General features: G+C 40.6%; 2 protein-coding genes across 2 annotated transcripts in view; one reads left to right on the top strand and one right to left on the bottom strand.

The window, feature by feature from the left end:
* Positions 1-10,592, top strand: part of spock2 (SPARC (osteonectin), cwcv and kazal like domains proteoglycan 2) — a 32,888-nt gene extending 22,296 nt beyond the window's left edge. Inside the window, exons 3-10 of the mRNA XM_086170779.1 lie at positions 2,200-2,314; positions 2,614-2,719; positions 4,964-5,072; positions 5,252-5,386; positions 6,944-7,162; positions 7,612-7,674; positions 8,912-9,043; positions 9,601-10,592. Of these exons, the coding sequence (XP_086026905.1) occupies positions 2,200-2,314; positions 2,614-2,719; positions 4,964-5,072; positions 5,252-5,386; positions 6,944-7,162; positions 7,612-7,674; positions 8,912-9,043; positions 9,601-9,746 (1,025 nt within the window). The 3' untranslated portion in view covers positions 9,747-10,592. The remainder of the gene's footprint in view (positions 1-2,199; positions 2,315-2,613; positions 2,720-4,963; positions 5,073-5,251; positions 5,387-6,943; positions 7,163-7,611; positions 7,675-8,911; positions 9,044-9,600) is intronic.
* Positions 10,593-12,044: 1,452 nt separating this feature from the next.
* On the bottom strand, positions 12,045-16,359 carry tysnd1 (trypsin like peroxisomal matrix peptidase 1). The gene is made up of 4 exons (XM_086170791.1): positions 14,315-16,359; positions 13,291-13,421; positions 13,000-13,185; positions 12,045-12,822 (listed from the first exon to the last, which is right to left on the bottom strand). The coding sequence occupies exons 1-4, from the start codon at positions 15,394-15,396 to the stop codon at positions 12,620-12,622; spliced, it is 1,602 nt and encodes a 533-aa protein (XP_086026917.1). The 5' UTR covers positions 15,397-16,359; the 3' UTR covers positions 12,045-12,619.
* Between the last annotated feature and the right edge of the window lie 1,281 nt (positions 16,360-17,640).

Genomic DNA, 17,640 nt, shown 5'->3' on the forward strand with positions numbered 1-17,640 from the left:
GTACTGGTGAATTAAAATTTGCTCGAAGAAGATTGTATTTTTATCCTGCAACTGACAGGATAAAAATACTTTGTAGTTTTACATGGTATTTTGTTATATTTCCATTTCATGTTTGTACTTTTTTCCACTTTCTGTTTTCTGTTGATATCCTTATTTTTGTGACTGCTCTTTGCCAAAACTCACACTCCCTTGAGGTTTACGGTTTCTTCTGAGTAGTTGATCTTTTGCTTAAGAATATGGCCCGTGGTATTGCTCAAATTAAATTGATGTATCGCAGCCAAAGCAAAAGTGGATCATCTGGTAGTAATGCAAGTTGAGGTGCCATCTGAAAGCCTAGTCTTATAATTTCGGTTACTCTGGTTCACATGCTTTCAACCTCATGAAAGGGTTAGGAGGGAGAGCTTAGCACATGTTTTTTGAGACAGCATCCGCCTTTGGTTAATTTAATCAGACATTAACTTCTCATAATGCCATTTGCCATGTATTGCCCAGTCTGCTCTTTCCAGACACTTGTGTTCTCCAGCTAGTTTTGGTCCTTGATAAACTCAGTATTTACTTTTGGGTTTTTCAGTTAGGTTTATCACATTCTCTGTTCATTGCTTGTTTTATTTTTCTTCCATTCATTCTGCTCTTCTGTGTTATTTGCCCATAATCAATGTAATATAGATCAGAAGAGAGTAGCCTTTATTGTCATTGCATTTCAGAAACACTACAAAATTGGAATGCTGCTCCGTTGGGTAGGAAATTAAAAAACAAAAAGAAAAGGAAAAATCCAACAATATGCCACACAATATAATAATAAATAATGAATAAAATGTGAATCAATAAAGTGAGATGTGCGGCCAGAGCAATCAGTGGTGTCCTTGTTGACAGAAACTCTCGTCAACAAGCTGAGGTATAGCAGCTGTAGCTGTAGTACTTTCATGATCCCCATGTTTCCCTTTTTTTAATTTACTTTTTATAGGAAGTACTCCATAACTTAAAGGCTTTGATTACTGCCACCATTAACCAAAGTCTGCCTGCCTCAGCTGCTTCCTTCATTTGGGTCTGTCAGCCTCCACTCATTGTGACAGATTGACTGTAGTGTAATGTACCGAAGTGTAGGGGGATAGAAACTACAGAAGGTGAAGGGAATAGACTAGGACATATAGGTCAAGCTGTAGGAGGCCTGCTAGAGATAGTCAAATCAGTGTGTGTTTGTTATTAGCACATGTTCCAGACCAGGAAGCAATGAACTGTCAGCATGGCTTCCTCCTACCCAGTTTTGTCTTGATTGTATCCACCTGTTTCCATTTAAGTGTGCATGTATATAAAGTCTGCGTTTCGTTTGGTCTAATGCTGGTTTGTTGTGTTCCTATCCTTCTGCTCCTGTCCTTCCTCATTGAGCGAGCTGCTTTTAGACTTTCTTAAAGATTGTTTAGTTATTACCTTAATGTGAATTGTTTGTCTGGGTTTGGTCACTCTTGTTAAATCATTCTGTCTAGGTTGAAGTTGGTGAGCTGCCCTTGAATGCCTTAACCACAATCCTGAGATGTATTTCAGCTTAAATGTTGTTTTGTCCTAAAACCATATTTAATAAGAATTATGATTTAACACAGAGAATATTCCAGGACTCTTAATTCATAGCCAAAGCAGCCAGCAAAGTCTCAGTTGTCTAAAGTAGAGATGGATTGCTGGGATCCTTAGTTGCTCTCAGACATATGTCTGTCAACACAACCCAACAGTGTCCAAAGTCATCTCCATCTCAACATTGGATCTGCACAGAAGAGCTTTGCCGCTACCTCTAATATTTCTGACAGGAAATGGATACTGCCTGTCTTGTGCTCTCAAATTCATGTGTTTCTCAACATTCTACCTGATGTTACATATCCAGTTAACCAGCAGTTCTTAATCTGACGCTGTGCTTTAATTGACACTGAACTCACTGTTATCAACTCTTAGATGCTAGTATGGGGTTCTTTAAAAGTATTCTGATGCCTCAAGTCAAAAAACCCTCAGGATACCGCTTTGCTGCACTTGTGAACTAGCAAATAGTTATCTAAGAGGTTTGACAGACTCGCAGGCTCTGCTGATCACAGGGTGGTGAGACGTGGGATTTGAGACTGATATGAAAGGGAAGAATTAAAAGCAAAGAGTGATTAGGCATGGGGGCACAATAAAAAAAATACCCCAGTAAATATCTCTTTCCTTTTTTCACAGATGTAGATACCACCAAGGACCCCTGTCAAAAGGTTAAGTGCAGCCGCCACAAAGTCTGTATTGCCCAGGGCTACCAACGAGCTGTATGCATCAACCGCAAGAAACTTGAACACAGGTACGTTTAGAGGCACGAGATATATTCTTAAACGCAAACAACTGAATTCATATGTAACATATCCAAGTTCGCACGAAGCGGCTTGTGCAGGTCTTTGGTATTTTATCATCCCCTACCTGTATACTGTTGAAAAGCTTGTTTGTGATTGCCTGCTGTTGAGTAGACTCAGGCAAGATAGAGGAGGGTCATTTGCCAGGCCTTTGGGTCCTGGTCAGGGTTGGTCTGCCTCTAAAACTGAAGAGCTATTGCTGTCTCAGATGACAATAGAGATCTACAAGTGTTTGTCTGTCCTCCTTCAGACTCAAGCAGCCTGCACTCAGATCTTCTGATGGAAATTGTCATCCTTGTCCCATCTCTTCCACGGGGCCTGTGTGTGGATCCGATGGACACAACTATGCCTCAAAGGTACGATGAAATCAACACCCAATAACTCCTTTACTGTTTGAGCAAGAATTTGATTGAATTTGTATCCTGATTATTTCCATAATATTTTTAATAGACATATGCATTGCGATATGTCTGTAGTAAAGGTAAAAAATAGAAATAAGGCTTACTGGCATGTACCATTTTTATTTATAACTATTCAACTTCTTTAACATTTTAATGTGGTTTGCTGCTAAAATTGTTTAAAATTACCTTCTCTCATCATTTTTTATCAACCCTATCAAACTAGTATTGGAAAAGGGAAATGAGATATGAGATTGTTTGCCAATTTCTTGAAGAGAAAGAAACGAACCATCACATTAAGAATTCAGAGCTTTGCTGTAACACTCAGCTCACATGCCCATTATTTCATTTGAACACCATTTGAAGTGTTAAATTTTGATATGCGTCTTTTTTCAAGGAAGCTTATCGCATAACATTGAACATAACACAGGATGATATCAGACCAAGCTATGCATTACAATAAAAGGGCCCCTCTTTGATAAAAAGTACCTGGCTTATTTTGTGCATTTGATTCTGCTTTCTAGACCGACCAGGAAAAAAAAAAAAAATCTTACTGAGTTCTAAGGTGGTTCTGTTTTTATACTCAGTAATTCTTTGCTTAATTTACATTTCTTTCATTGCTTCTAACATGACATTGTACAGTGTATAAGACTGCAAATAATGTCATCAGTTCAAGGGATTGTGTCACGGCACAGTTTTCTGGATGGATCCAGAAATACTTTAGTAATGCTGCAGTGAAGCATTACCATTATTCTAACCAGGGACATGTTTTTCAACTCACTCACTTTCAAGCACAGTCTGACTCAGGCACAAAGATGCCGTATGTGAGGACACTTCCACGACTGCGCCGCTGTATGGCAGATGGGCGGAATGGGAGTGAATTCTCACTGAAAGGCAAATTATAACCTGCTTGAAAAAAAGAAACCTCAAAATAACTGGCACCCATTCTAAATAAGCCCATCTTCAGCAACCCACACGGACCCACAGATATCCTAACAGCAGCCATTTGAACATAGTAAACGAACAGTTTGCTTTTTGTTTGTGTGTTGGGGTTTTATGTGCTTAATAGCATAATATGTGCATTAAGCTGCTTTCAAAAATGTAATAACAATGAAATGTAAAAATCTGCTTCAGGTAAGTCATTTCTTTTAAGTTCTAACAGGGAAATGGCTGTATCTGCCATCAAAAAATTCTGAAGTGTTTTCAGAACAACTGTGTAAAAGTTCTTGAGGGGGGAAAACATGAAATTGAGTCCCAGTAGCTGAAAGCTTGAGAGGATTTGAAGAAAATAATAGCAGAAAATCCCCAAACCCTGGAGTGCAAAGTTTGTGTGTCATATCTCAGAAAACCTGTGGATATAATTGCTACCTAGTCATTTTCTATTCAACATGAAGTAAGAAATCTTGTATATTTATGTCAACATTTGTAATTTTCTGTTCCTTTTTTGCAGACTGTTGTCCACGTTAATTATGGGGGAAATTACATGTTGCAACTTTCAAGACCCGTTTCTATCTTGCTAAATGAAAGCATTTCTCGATAAACAGAAGATGACTTTGAGGTCACAGGGTTTAATGATAACCACATATTGAAGAGGCGGGAAATAATTAGTCATAAAATGTACAGCCTCCTTATGTGCCATTTTATATCATATGTTCAATCACATGCTTTGCAATGAGTCGCTAAATAAAACCCTTTTAATTTTCAAAGGGGTGAAGACCTTGGCATAAAAAAATATTCCCAACTTTTGTTATATAACAGTGTGTCAGTCAAATGTGTGAATATATTCTCAGTTTTAAGGCTGTATAAAATATGCCTCAAACAATGGGCAGAGGGTTGAAAACCAATGTGTACCTCTTGCTTTCAGAGTTGTGCAGTGCAGGGTGATTCTCAGGGGAGAAAGTGAGACAAAGAGCTGTGATATATGGGTTCAGAAGGACCTGTGGTGGCGCGTGATGACAGAATCTTGTGTGTTTATTGATTTATTCTTTGTCTTTTGGATCACTACTCTTGACCTTGTGTGCATGTAAAGGTTGGAAAGCACATTTTGGAACAAGTTTCATATTTGAATGAAGGTGTACAGTTGGTTAGCTCATGGATATTTGAGCTATGCTCCAGTAATAACTCATTTTACTTAACCTTTGCGTCCCCTTGTAGATACTGCAGGTTTGCAATAATGCATTTGTGTGGGTGTTTGTGTTGCAGTGCAAGCTGGAGCAGCAGGCGTGTCTTACCGCAAAGGAGGTTACCCTGAAGTGTTCAGGTCTGTGTCCTTGTCCAGCTGCAGTCCAAACCCTCAAGGAGGGTAGACACGGTAAGATTAAACAACAGCGCACACACCGTTGCTATGATAATTTCATAAATGTGAATAAAAGGCTTCAATAGATTAATTTTTGTCCTGTTTCTGTTGCATCCTCTTCTGAAAGACAGCAAGCTTCACATTGTAGCAAAATCATGAATATGTGCAACAAATATCCCCTTTATTCTCAACAGATAGCTGTACTGGACAGGATCTGGCTGATCTGGGGGAGCGTCTGAGGGACTGGTTCCAGCTGCTTCAGAGCAATGCCAAGCAGAATAACAACAGCAAGCCTGGGACTAGAACCACTACAGCCAGCTCTGGTTCAGGTTAGCTCTACTCAACTTAATCTGTTTCGGAGATTTTGAGGGATGACTCTCTATGACAGAACATGCATAGAGCACGAATAGCTTGAAAAGGGAAAAAGGGCTTATCTCATGTTGTGCTGTTCTTTTCTCCTCAGCACACACTTTACACACATACACATTTATGGATTTTTATTTGCATAAGATTAAACATCGCCAATGAGCAGAAATTTGATTCAATTTCCTATAAACAGGTCTATTAACATAATTCGGCCTATTTGAAAGATAATCACCCAACAAGTAACATTTCATTGTCCTAAGACGCTTCAGCCTGTGTTGGTGAAGAATGTTCCACTGGTCACCTTTCTGTTGTTGGATATTTGTGAAAATGACATGAGTAAATTGTATATGTTTCACCTTTCAAACTCAGCAAAAAAAGTCATTATCATGAACAATTTATTCCTAAAAATAAGGAAATTACCCTCCTTATCAATCAAAAATGTTCATATTTTCCATTGCCTGTCAATGCGTCTGGCATTGAGCCTTTCAGAGTAATATCTTTTATATTATCCACCTGTAGACTCCAGTGGAGACTTGAGAAAATTTCCACATCACTGCCACATATTTAAATGCAAACATACTGATGTTACTGTATAATTGTTCAACTTAGTCAGAAAAAGTATAAAGGTTTTGCAGGTCAACTTAGGATGTGCTTTACATATTAAGCATTTATATCAATTATTACTGCCTGCGTGCTACTTTTTCATATAATATTTGACCTTCCAAGACTTCGCAATAGCGCAAAGAAACCATGAGGGCCCTCAAAATTGATCGATTTATAAGAACTGGTCACATTTCTTTCCTGAAAACAAAGCTGCCATAAACAACAGCACATGTAGTGAACCCAAAGTGGAAAACCAAAACCAAGTCCAACAACAAAACGCAAATTTCAGCTTGGTTTTGCTCTCATAGTTTCCAGCTCTCGTTGCATTGATTGGATTAAAATGCCATATTTTCTTAAAAATCTTGGCAAGCAGATATATCTGATTTCTTGTCAAAATATATTATACTTGTAAAACAATCACTAGACAGTATCTCAGTGCGCAGATTAGTTGGAACAAGACTGTTTCCTTAATGCAATCTGTTATTTAATATTGCTAATATGCAACATGTTAAGTCACTGACTTATTCAACTTACTTTAAACTTTTTTCAATCAGAAAAACATGGCATGATTTAGCCTTGTTGCAACACACTCAAAACATCATGTAGTGGGCGGATCAAGATTCTGTAATGTTATATTTGTACCTAGCAGGAACTCTGTAGCAAATACATAACTGCATATTATCTTTAAGACTTATCATCTAATATGAAATTTCTTTATGTCTGTTTGAAAGTTGAAAAACTGCCTTCGCTATTTTTCTATCATTCTCATGCAATTTTGTGGAGCAGATCATGTGTAAAAATAAAAAGTTAAAATCAAATAAAATGTATTTACATTTGAAGGACACTGGCAGGGTTTCATTTTCCATTTGTGCAGCTGTCTTCTCACAAAGGATGTTTGTTTGTCTTTGTGTTTGCAGTGTTGGACAGGAGCCTGGTAGCCAGCTGTAAGGACTCCATTGGCTGGATGTTTTCCAAGCTGGACACCAACAGCGACCTGTACCTGGATCAGGCTGAATTGGCTGCTATCAACTTGGACAAGTATGAGATCTGCATCCGTCCCTTCTTCAACTCGTGCGACTCCTACAGGGATGGTAAGGTCTCCACTGCCGAGTGGTGCCTCTGCTTCTGGAGAGAGAGTGAGTATACTGGGGAGGATTTTACGTATTCACATCTTTGTCTGCTGACATTCACACGTAGCCCCAGCATTCAGGCTTCGAGGCAGTCAATCAGCTGCCCTCAGGGTAGCTGCCTCTGTGTTGTTGTTGTCTTGCGTAAGTCACTATTTGTCTTCCCACTCATCCCCCTGTTACCCTATGGGGGGAAATGGTCAACTCAAGTCATTGAAAACATTCCTACTGCTTGCTGACAGCCTTGTGCCCCACAGCTCTCATAGATTGCCTGTCAACCAAGCAGCCAAGCAGAAACTAGGTCTAGGTCCTTGCTCATACAGTTCTGTGTTGGAAACTGATTTTTAAATTGTTGGAAGGCTTTGGATTAGTTTGATTACTCCCAGAAAATAATTTGATTTGGATTATTTGTGTGTGAATTTTTCCTTTTTCTCCAACCCATGTGCTAATTTTCTTAGAGCCACCTTGCCTGGCCGAACTCGAGAGAATCCAAGTTCTGGATGGAGGCAAAAGAAAGTTTGGTAGGTATTCCTGTAAGAGGATTTCAACCTATTTGCATCAGTCTTTTCTGGTTTTAACCAAGCAGATCCCATGGAGGGAGCAGGGATTCATTTTCGATCCAGATTTTGGTTTACAACTTGATGCTGTAGGCCAGGGTTCTTCAACCAGGTCTAAGGAATCGAACCCTGACAACCAAACTGATGGAGGGATGGAGCAGGGACCCACTATTACTGTATACATTAATAAAATGTTTTTATATTAAACTGGGCCTAGTGCAGTGGATAAATGTATCTTGGTATGGTGCATTCACTACTACTAACAGTGAGTATGGTGGCTGTATTACTGCCATTTGGCCAAAATCAACATTGCCTGTCATTTGCATGATACTAGATCTTCTGTTTCCATTCATCACAACATTAACAATTCATGTTTGTGTGTATTTTAAAGACATTTTCATTTGTCGGGGGAAAGTGTCAAATTAACCAAAAATTTCACAACACCCCCAGCAGTAGCAAAGCTGGGTGATGCACCATGTGTTGAAGATGTCTGCTATAGGCGAAATGGGAAATACTAACTATGAAAATAAAGGTTATGCATACTTGAGAATTATGTGAATCTTTGTACATGCGGACATTTGTGCACTGCAGATTTTGGCCGGCTGAATCGGCTCTGAGTCAGGACTCTCAAAGGACACAGAGTGGTGAGCAGAGGGCAGTATGCCAGCCCAGTGTTCAGATGTTCCCCTGAAAGGCTAGGGCACTGCCATTTTTTGCCCCATCCCATTTCTATTATATACATATTTGCTTGTCGGATATCAGCCCAAGAATTAAGTTTCTATTTCAAATTTGTTTACAAAGAAAGTCCCTGGACAAAGTCTGCAGGCTATATCATGTTTCATTTTAGTTTAAAAATACAAAATGGTTTCTAGCCTTATGTCCCTTCATTCACATGACTAACTTGCCACTCTACCACCCAACAAGCACACGTATCCTCCGCCACAGTGATGTTATACTCTTTCAACCCCGTCTCGCTCTGCAACATAATTATATTCATGGAATATTGGATTGGCTTCCGCATATGCTGCATGCATTACATTCTCACCTGGGCTCAGCACCATGGGTGATGGGGTGTGATGCAGGATGAGCTTATCTGCTTTTGCCTTCACCGTCTTCGGTGAGATTAATCTGCAAGTGAGGGAAGACCGGACCACCAACTGACTCCAATTACTTTGTGGGTTTATGTGTTTGTGTTTGCCAGGTCGATTCATCCCTAACTGTGATGAGGATGGCTTCTACAGGAAGCAGCAGTGTGACAGGGGAGAGTGCTGGTGTGTTGACCAAAACGGTGGAGAAGTTGCTGGATCAAGGATTCATGGCAAGCCAGATTGTGGTGAGTCTTAAAATTCTGAACTATAAATTCGTAAATATATTGAGCTTGAATGCTAATTTTAAGAAGATAAAACATCTTCCATGTGATTTTACTGACATTCCCACAGCACCGTAATGCTCTTTCTGCGAAAGGGAGGCTTCTTTTATGTTGAAGGAAGAAAGGCCCTTGGCAACATCATTTACCGGAGGGACATTCATGTGTCTGGAGTAATTTGCATTCTAAAGCATTGCTTGACGTTATGAGAAAAGTCTTCCCAGATAAATTAGGGCCGCTAAGTCTGAATCTGCTCCTGATAAGAATTGGTCCCCTGACAAGGTTTAGAAATAGCTATTAAAGCCCAGATAGTCAAATGCGTGCCCTTGTTTTGTCTTTGTCTTTGCGGTCAAGTGTTTTTATTTGATTCCTGCATTTGTCGGTTAAAAAGAGCGTTGCATAAAGATGATACATACTTCAATTTATTGCCTCATAAGTAGAGCACAGTGAATAACACACCGTGACAACCCCCCCCCCCCCCCCCCCCCCCTCCCTGGACCCTATTTATTTTCCCCCATCCACAGATGATGAACTGACATATTCAGGTGATTTTGGCAGTGGGGTTGGATGGGAGGACGAGGAAGAGAAAGAAGTGGAGGAGACTACAGAGGAGACTGAAGAGGAAGAGGGAGAGGTGGGAGAGGTGGATGATGGGGGATATATCTGGTAAAGAGCCAGCATGTAACCCAGCCTCTAAACAGCAGCATCTTGATGGTTCCAAACACTCACAAACATAATTCCTGCCAAGAGACAGACGTGGGGGAAACTCTCAAAAGTTCTAACGGAACTGACTTATGAAAGAGCGAGGGAAGGGGCTGCAGGGATGGAAGAGGGAAGATGCATATGCCAAGGGTGTATTTAATGTGATAAGAAGTTCCTAAAATGGGCAGGGAAAGGGGACAGATCACTATCAGTAGAATGGAATGTAGAAAAAAGAATTGTGTCCCTCCTATTTGTGAATCTTTGTTCTATTCTATGTCCTTTGACTTATCTTTGAGCAGATTTTAGCTGGTTTAAAGGGTATTTTATGCAGTTGCAGGTGCTTGTCGTGGGCTTGCATAATAAAGAGAATTGGATGCCACTTAATAAAATACAGTCGGTGAAATTGTCCTTTTTCACCTTTTTATCTGTATATTAACAACATTTAAACAACTAGTCATGACTTAAGAGAAGGAATGAGGAGCAAAGATCAGAACCCCTATTGGAATATTGAAAAGCACCCTTTGATCGTTTTAATGTCATACGCTTCAGCTCATGTGTGACAGTAGTGCTGTCTCATTCATGATGTATTAAAAAAAGTTTCTCGCACATCACTCTTTAGCTTGTATATAAAATGTGTATCATAATACAACCTATCACCTATTAGTCCTGCTATAAAGGCCTTGAAAGACTAGTAGATCCTTCTGCTGGTTGGCAAGTGTGCATCGTATCATTATGTGGATCAATTATTGTGTTTAATAAAAAATATGAATTAAATAAACTGTTCTATGCGGCGCAGTTTGCCAGCATACATCTATGTTTGTGCTCTTTATTTTGGTGACTATTAGCTGTAACATACATTTTAATTAACTAATACACTGTTCTGTCACTGCAGATGCATTGAATGAAACAAGAAATCAGTCTGCATTTTCGCAAATGTTAATACACCATTTTCTTCAAGCATTCTGGTGATTCACAGTCTAAAGATCTAACAAGTAAGTGCAAATAAAACATTTGGTTCATTATATTAAACAAGTGATTCAGGGTTCTCAGATTTAAATAGTTTTAAATCGGGCTGACTGCTTTTTGTAATCGTTCCTTCAACACAACAGCATCCTTTAGGGACAAAGCTTATATTCTTTGATGGGCAATGAATTTTTACAAGGGGCCATATGAGAAACCTGAATGCTGTTGGGGGACCAAACCAACAATAGTAGAAAAGCAACACACAACAGGATAAATGTTTTGTCATTCATGTTCTGATTCAGCACGCGGTCCAGACAGGGACGCTGAAGAGCCACATATGGCCCCCTGGTCGTTAAATCCCCAGGTCTACACTAGTTTGTTGCTCATCAGGCTCTAGCCATCCTTAAACTATCTGTTCATTGTCTGCTTTCATCTTATGTTTGGAAAAAGACATTTTTCAATAAACCCTGTAGGCCTCCTCTTTCCTCATCAACTGATGAAAATGTTTACGCTTCCAACTTCCATTTCTGACAGTATTCTGTTCCAGATAATATAAAAATGTCATTTCGATACATGATATGGTATCTTAAATTCTTATTCAACTTTATAAAGAAAATATTAAATACGATAAAACTTACTGGTCAGCTAATGCATTATATTTGTAAACAAACCATGGCAGATCCATTGGACATAAAGCAGTCAGCAATTTGACAAGCCTGGCTTGAAGCAAGGAAAGTACTTGAATTACTGAAGTCTTGTTTTTTCTGATGATTAACAAAAACAAAGAAATTGGAATTTCTTTCTCTTTGCGGGATGAACCACAACAGACATAAGCCGGCTCTTTGACTAAGAAGGCCTTCCTGTTTTTGCTGTACTGCACTCTAGGAGCATGGCTTGAAGCAATGGTAAGCCAGCATGAATTACATACAAATCCAGATTTCCATCAACATCTTGATGAGCATTACATGTGCAGAAAACCCTTCTCGACCTCCTTGACACATGTTGCTTCCACCTCTCTGCTGTAATATCTTCAAAGATGCAATCGTGACATACGATCTTAACGGTAACGTGCCAACTCTTCCACTGGTGCTCAGTCCAACAAAGCATTGTTTTTGTAACGTACACATAGTATAGGTAATTATCTGAAGTAGAATTTCTCAGTCAAGTTTCTATAATCGTGGAAATTAAGTTATGTGGTAGGCCTGAATACCTGGTACCTATAGCAGGCCTTCCTTTCCAATCAAAGGGACCAATCATTTTCAGCATCAATTTACTCGGCCTATACGTTTAAATAGACCTCCAAAAAATAAATACTCTAAATACTGGCCATAAAACAGCCACTCATTCATTGCCCCACTGCTTATGCGGGTATAAGTAAGTGAATGAATGCGTTATGCAACCAAGTGCAAATCTTGCCTTACCCATGGTAGAAGTACACAGCTTTATTATATGAAACACTATGAGAAAAAAAATAAAAAATGTTGGTTGGCAATCAGAGGAAAACTTGGAATTTAAGTTATTAGTTATGAGGATATCATACAGACAACTTAGTACCAGTGTTATTTAATCACCAGAAAAAAAAATACATATGACATTAGTTTGAATTCCATTACAAAAATAGTCATTGCAATTATTTCTCTCACTTTCACTTGACCAACATTAATGGGTCTGTTGAAGATTTCAGGTGTAAAATCCAGAGTGTCCACATCAGCATTCAGCATCTCTTATTCATTTAGCACCTTATTTATTTGTGATCTGTGATGTGCCTTAGAAACTAACAAGATCAATTTAGAAATTACATCAATGATTTGACTTCATTTTCCTACAACTATATCTTCAACATGTTTTTTTTTGCATGATTTATAAAACCCATAATACTTATAGTTTGCTTTGGGTATCTTGTAGCCTCCACACTTTTTTGATATCTTCCTCTGTGGTGTCCAACTCCTTGAACGCATTAACATCGCTTGTTTGTTCAAACTGAAGCAACATCTTCTGTAGTGTAGTGACTGGAAGGCTGAAGTTCAAATGGGGGTAGGTCACTTTTGCAGCCAAATCCCGGGCATTGCTGGAAACAATACCTGAAACACAACCTTATGATCAGATCAAATTGCAAATACCTCAACAAAAAAACTGTAATTTGATGCCTTTCATTTATGCATATGGTGCACATTTACACTTATGTTTTTGTGGTCATTGAATACCACCCCTTGATCAAAACCAGTATTTACTGTAACTCTGGCTTCAATGTTCCTTACCGAGCAGTTCTCCTGAACTTTTCCGTGCCAAAGCACCCCCACTGGCTCCTGCTTGTACAGCACATGTGGTCTGGAGCATTACAGGCTGCTGATTTCGGCTAATAGCCTTGGAGAGGACACCATGGGTCAGGGATGGGCCACAGCCCCAGCCCAAGCCACCATATCCTATTACTAATACAGATTCACCTATAAGTAGAGACAAAGGGAAAAAAATGTTCAATGTAATGTATAATCCACAAGTAAACTGAAAATTAGTCCTTCCATTTTCGCACGACAAAATTGGGCACTTACCTGGATGGAACATCCGAGCCATTTGAGGGACCACAGTATCTGGAGGGAAATCCCTCACCCTCACTACAGCTACATCATAGGGAGATGACACCTTTGTAGAAAATAGTACGTCGCCTTCAGTTTTGTGAACTCTGAAACAGAAATCACAGACACAAAGGACATGAAACTTTGTGCTGTCAATAGGTATACACTATGATCTGGATCATTGAATTAAAATTTCCCTTTACATGCTATTTATATGGGCACCTAACCATCTAAAATAAGAGGCCTGTTGCATAAGACCTACCTAGCTGCTGCCTAACCCCACTCTATTCCATGTAATATTGCAGCAGTAGTGCAGTATAACTAGACTGAAGCTACTTTACTGAAATCACAGACAATCTGCTTGCTTCGCAACAGTCACGACAGTCACACGTGACTGACCCCAAAGAATAATGAAAAATGTGAAACAGTTTATCAAAGGGTGAAACACTGTCACTGAGTTGCTGGAAACCAGACTCCAATCTAGGAGTCTGGTGTGACTACATCACTGTGATGTAGTCACACCAGACTCCTGGTGACATATAATGTTATGTCATCACATAATATGACAGAACAAGGTGTCAGAAAACTTTCAGATGCTCGATGGTGCCAACAATGAACTTAGTGAGCAAATAACATTAAAACAGAATAACTTAGACACATATCCACTCCTAATTAAGTGATTTGCATTTTCGTACCTCTGGAAAGGTGCAGAACTTGCTTGAGACGTTTTGAATTATCACACTCTTACTTAGAAATACTGGTATTGTCAACAACATAGATTCATAAAATGTTGTTTCAGCACTGCAAATGGGACTGTGCATTCTGGTTCACCTTTATTGCTTTTTTATGCATTCCAAATGACTATGATCATTTCAAGTGCTTGAAGTTGTGCCAGATTATTCTTGCTACAAAAAATAAATAGGTCAGATATACTGATTACTCTTATCAAGCCACTAAATGAACTACACTAGGAATGTTATGACAATGTATTTGCCATCACCTTCCCCTGTGGTGGAACTTAAGGGTGACTGTTGACTTCCCGTTGATGACATGGCGGCAGGTCAAAACCAGCTCAGGGGTTACAACCACCCCTGAACCCCAGTGTTGTCCACTGTCCACAAAGCACACAGTTGGGTATTTAATAGGTTTTGACTCATAGGTTGTGGAGGAGGTGCTGAAGCCTGCCTTTGTTGGATGCAGGCAAACGTCTCTGAGTGGATCTGTCGTGCTAATGCAGGAGATGATGTTCCTGAAGATGGATTGTATGGAACACACAAGACTGAGGCCGATCCACTCATGTGCCTTCCAGCCAAATGGAGACACTATCAACCCAATCAAGTGCAAGTGGCCTGAACGGGTCATCGAAAACAAACCCCCACCCTCTGTGCCAGGCAGGCAGCGGGCATCTGTAAGAATAACTGTGTTGTCCTCACCAGCAAGATTACTGATGATACCTCTGCTGATGGTGCTGTAAAACAGGTCCAAGCAGAGGGATCCAAATGGTGATCCACACGCAACGACTGGGTGGCCTTTCTGAAGAAATGTGCTGCTCTGCCAAGACATGGTGCCAGAATTTCTGACATCTGCACCAACATCAACCTTCAGTACAGCGAACCAGCTGAGAAACTGGGTGTCTGGAAGCAGCTCCTCCTTCTCTCCCTCTTCCTCACGGTGGAAACGCCATTGGTCAGCATCTTTAAAAACACCTTCGAAATCCCTTTTGAACTCCAGACACTTCACTAGCATCTGCAACTCAGCATCGGCTTCGCGCTGTTGATCCGTTTCACTTTGCAGGAGGTTTCTGTTTGTCTGCCCCCGAGCGCACTGGTTCGCCTGCACGTTCTGCAAGCTAGAAAAGCAGACCCGAATTTTCAGATTACTGCTGAAGTTGAGGGGAGACAGGAAGCTGTGATCTGCGGCCACTTTGTTTGATAGAAAACGAGAAAATGGGAGACCGGTGCATATCAATGTTCCAGTTCGACGATTGACGAAAACTCCGCTACAGCTGACAGCTCGCATGGTGGAAAAGGCTTCTGACACTCTAACGACACAGCAACACCTCTCTACGTCTTTTACCTCCATTACGGAAGCGGTGAGGATGGACTTTACCAACACGTCGATAACAGCGTTTACTTCGTCAAAGACGCTTGAACCAGGATAAAAGACAGCACAGCGGGACAGAAATAATGAGACAAACTATGATAAGTAGAACATTTGCTAAGATAAACTGCACTGTTCGTCTACTCTAAATATTCTTTGGCTATTCATGGGCGTGTTATGTACTCACATTTCCTTATTCCTGGCTTCCTGGTTTTGCCTCATTGGCTGAGGTGAGGAAAAAAAGCCCTGCCGATTAATGAGATTGGCTGGAATGTAAAAAACAATATCCAATGGGAACGAAGTAGGCGAGACCATTGTTGCTACGTTTAGAATGAATTATTATGACCCCCACGAATTTCAATTAATTCTAAACATTGTGGTAATGGAATAGTCGACTACCGTCCCTTTTTTCTTTTGAATGTGTGAAAGTAATATATTAGCCGTGGGTGTATTACGCAAACAGTCTACTAATAAGTTATATTATACAACATAATATCGTGAGACATATTCCAATGGTAATATTATGATACAGTAATGACATGTTTTTTCTCGGCCCCAATCAAAAGTACGAATATAAAAGCAATAACAGTGACAGAATCACAACTATATAAAAAAACTAAATGACAGTCACTTTTAGTAATACAATGTTACAATGTTACAATGTACAAATACAACATAGTGTATTTAATGCATATTTGTACTTAAATATATGTATTTCACTGGATAGCCAATTACTGAAACTTTAGGCCCATTCGTTGAATCCTAAATAAATCCATCCATTATCTACCACTTATTCCTGCACTTAGGGTCATGGTGATGTCAGAGCCTATCCCAGCTGTCATTGTGTGAGAGCCGGGGTGGAGAGAGAAAGACATAAAGACAACCATACACATCTGGGTAATTTTTCCATCCATCCATCCATCCATCCATCCATCCATCCATCCATCCATCTTACCCGGAGTCAGGTCACGGGGGCACCACCCAGAGCAATGAGGCCCAGACCTCCCTCTCCCCCTGTCACATGGTCCAGCCCCTCTGTGGGGACCCACAGGCATTCCACGTGGTCTCCTCACAGATGAACATGCCCGGGAGACGTCCAGGAAGTGTCCAGGAGGCATCCTGACCAGCCACCTCATCTGACTCCTCGATGCGGAGGAGCAGCGACTCTACTCCGAGCTCCTCCCGGACGATTGAACTTCTCCCACTATCACTAAGGGAGAGTCCAGCCACCCTACGGAGAAATCTCATTTCGGCTGCTTGTATCTGCAGTCTCGTTCTTGCGGCCACCACACTCACTTACAACCGGCATTGCGGATCAAGCTTTGACACTGATCATACAGGGACCAGACACCCCATATAACGGGGTTCGGTACCCCATACTCCCAGAGCACCGCTCACAGAATTGCCTGCGTGACATGGTCGAATACCTTCTCCAGATCCTCAAAACACATGTAGACTGGTTGGGCAAACTCCCATGCCCCCTCGAAGACCCTGTCGAGTGTATAAAACTGGTCCAGTGTTCCGCGACCAGGATGAAAACAACACTGCTCCTCCTGAATCCAAGGTTCAATGACCCGTTGGACTCTCTTCTCCAGCATCTCTGAATAGACCTTACCAGGGAGGCTGAGGAATGTGATCCCCCTGTAGTTGGAGCATACCCTCCGATCCCCCTTTTTTAAAAAGGGGGCTCACCACTCCATTCTGCACATCCAGCGGCACTGTCCCCACCGTCCACGCAATGTGGTAGAGGCGTGTCAGCGAGGACCGCCCTACAGCATCCAGAGCCTTGAGGAAACCAGGGCGGACCTCATCCACCCCTGGGGCCCTGCTACTGAAGAGCTTTTTGACTATTTCAGCAACTTCCGCAACTGGAGCGGACACACTTATTTCCAGGGCAATTTTTCCAATGTATTCCAATTAACATCCTGCATATTTTTGGACTGTGGGAGGAAACCAGAGAAATCCTAGCAGACATGGGGAGAGCATGCAAACTCCACACAGAAAAGCCCCTGTCGGAATCGAACCAGGGTTAGTTGTACAGTACTGAGAGGCGGAAGTGATAATCATTGCGCCATCCTCCGCAACAAAATTTATTTTTTAATAATTTCTTCAACAAAGAGATTACTTAAGGACATAATATTTGGAGAAAGAAATATCCATAATATTAGGAACCAATTGAACAGTTCGTATCCGCACTTGTATTTTGTTTTTTGTTGTTCTTTGTTT

Source organism: Fistularia commersonii, chromosome 2 (assembly GCF_037954325.1).
Source record: "Fistularia commersonii isolate RoL2024-O1a breed Wild chromosome 2, RoL_Fcom_v1.0, whole genome shotgun sequence".
Lineage (NCBI taxonomy): Eukaryota > Metazoa > Chordata > Actinopteri > Syngnathiformes > Fistulariidae > Fistularia > Fistularia commersonii.

Bases quoted from the DNA above. Each gene is read 5' to 3' on its own strand.
- tysnd1 (XM_086170791.1), bottom strand. From the start codon at position 15,396: ATGGAGGTAAAAGACGTAGAGAGGTGTTGCTGTGTCGTTAGAGTGTCA. The intron at 13,422-14,314 runs GTGATGGCAAAT...TTTCTGTTTCAG, and splicing joins AAGTTCCACCACAGGGGAAG to AGTTCACAAAACTGAAGGCG. The intron at 13,186-13,290 runs GTAAGTGCCCAA...CTCTACTTATAG, and splicing joins GGCTCGGATGTTCCATCCAG to GTGAATCTGTATTAGTAATA.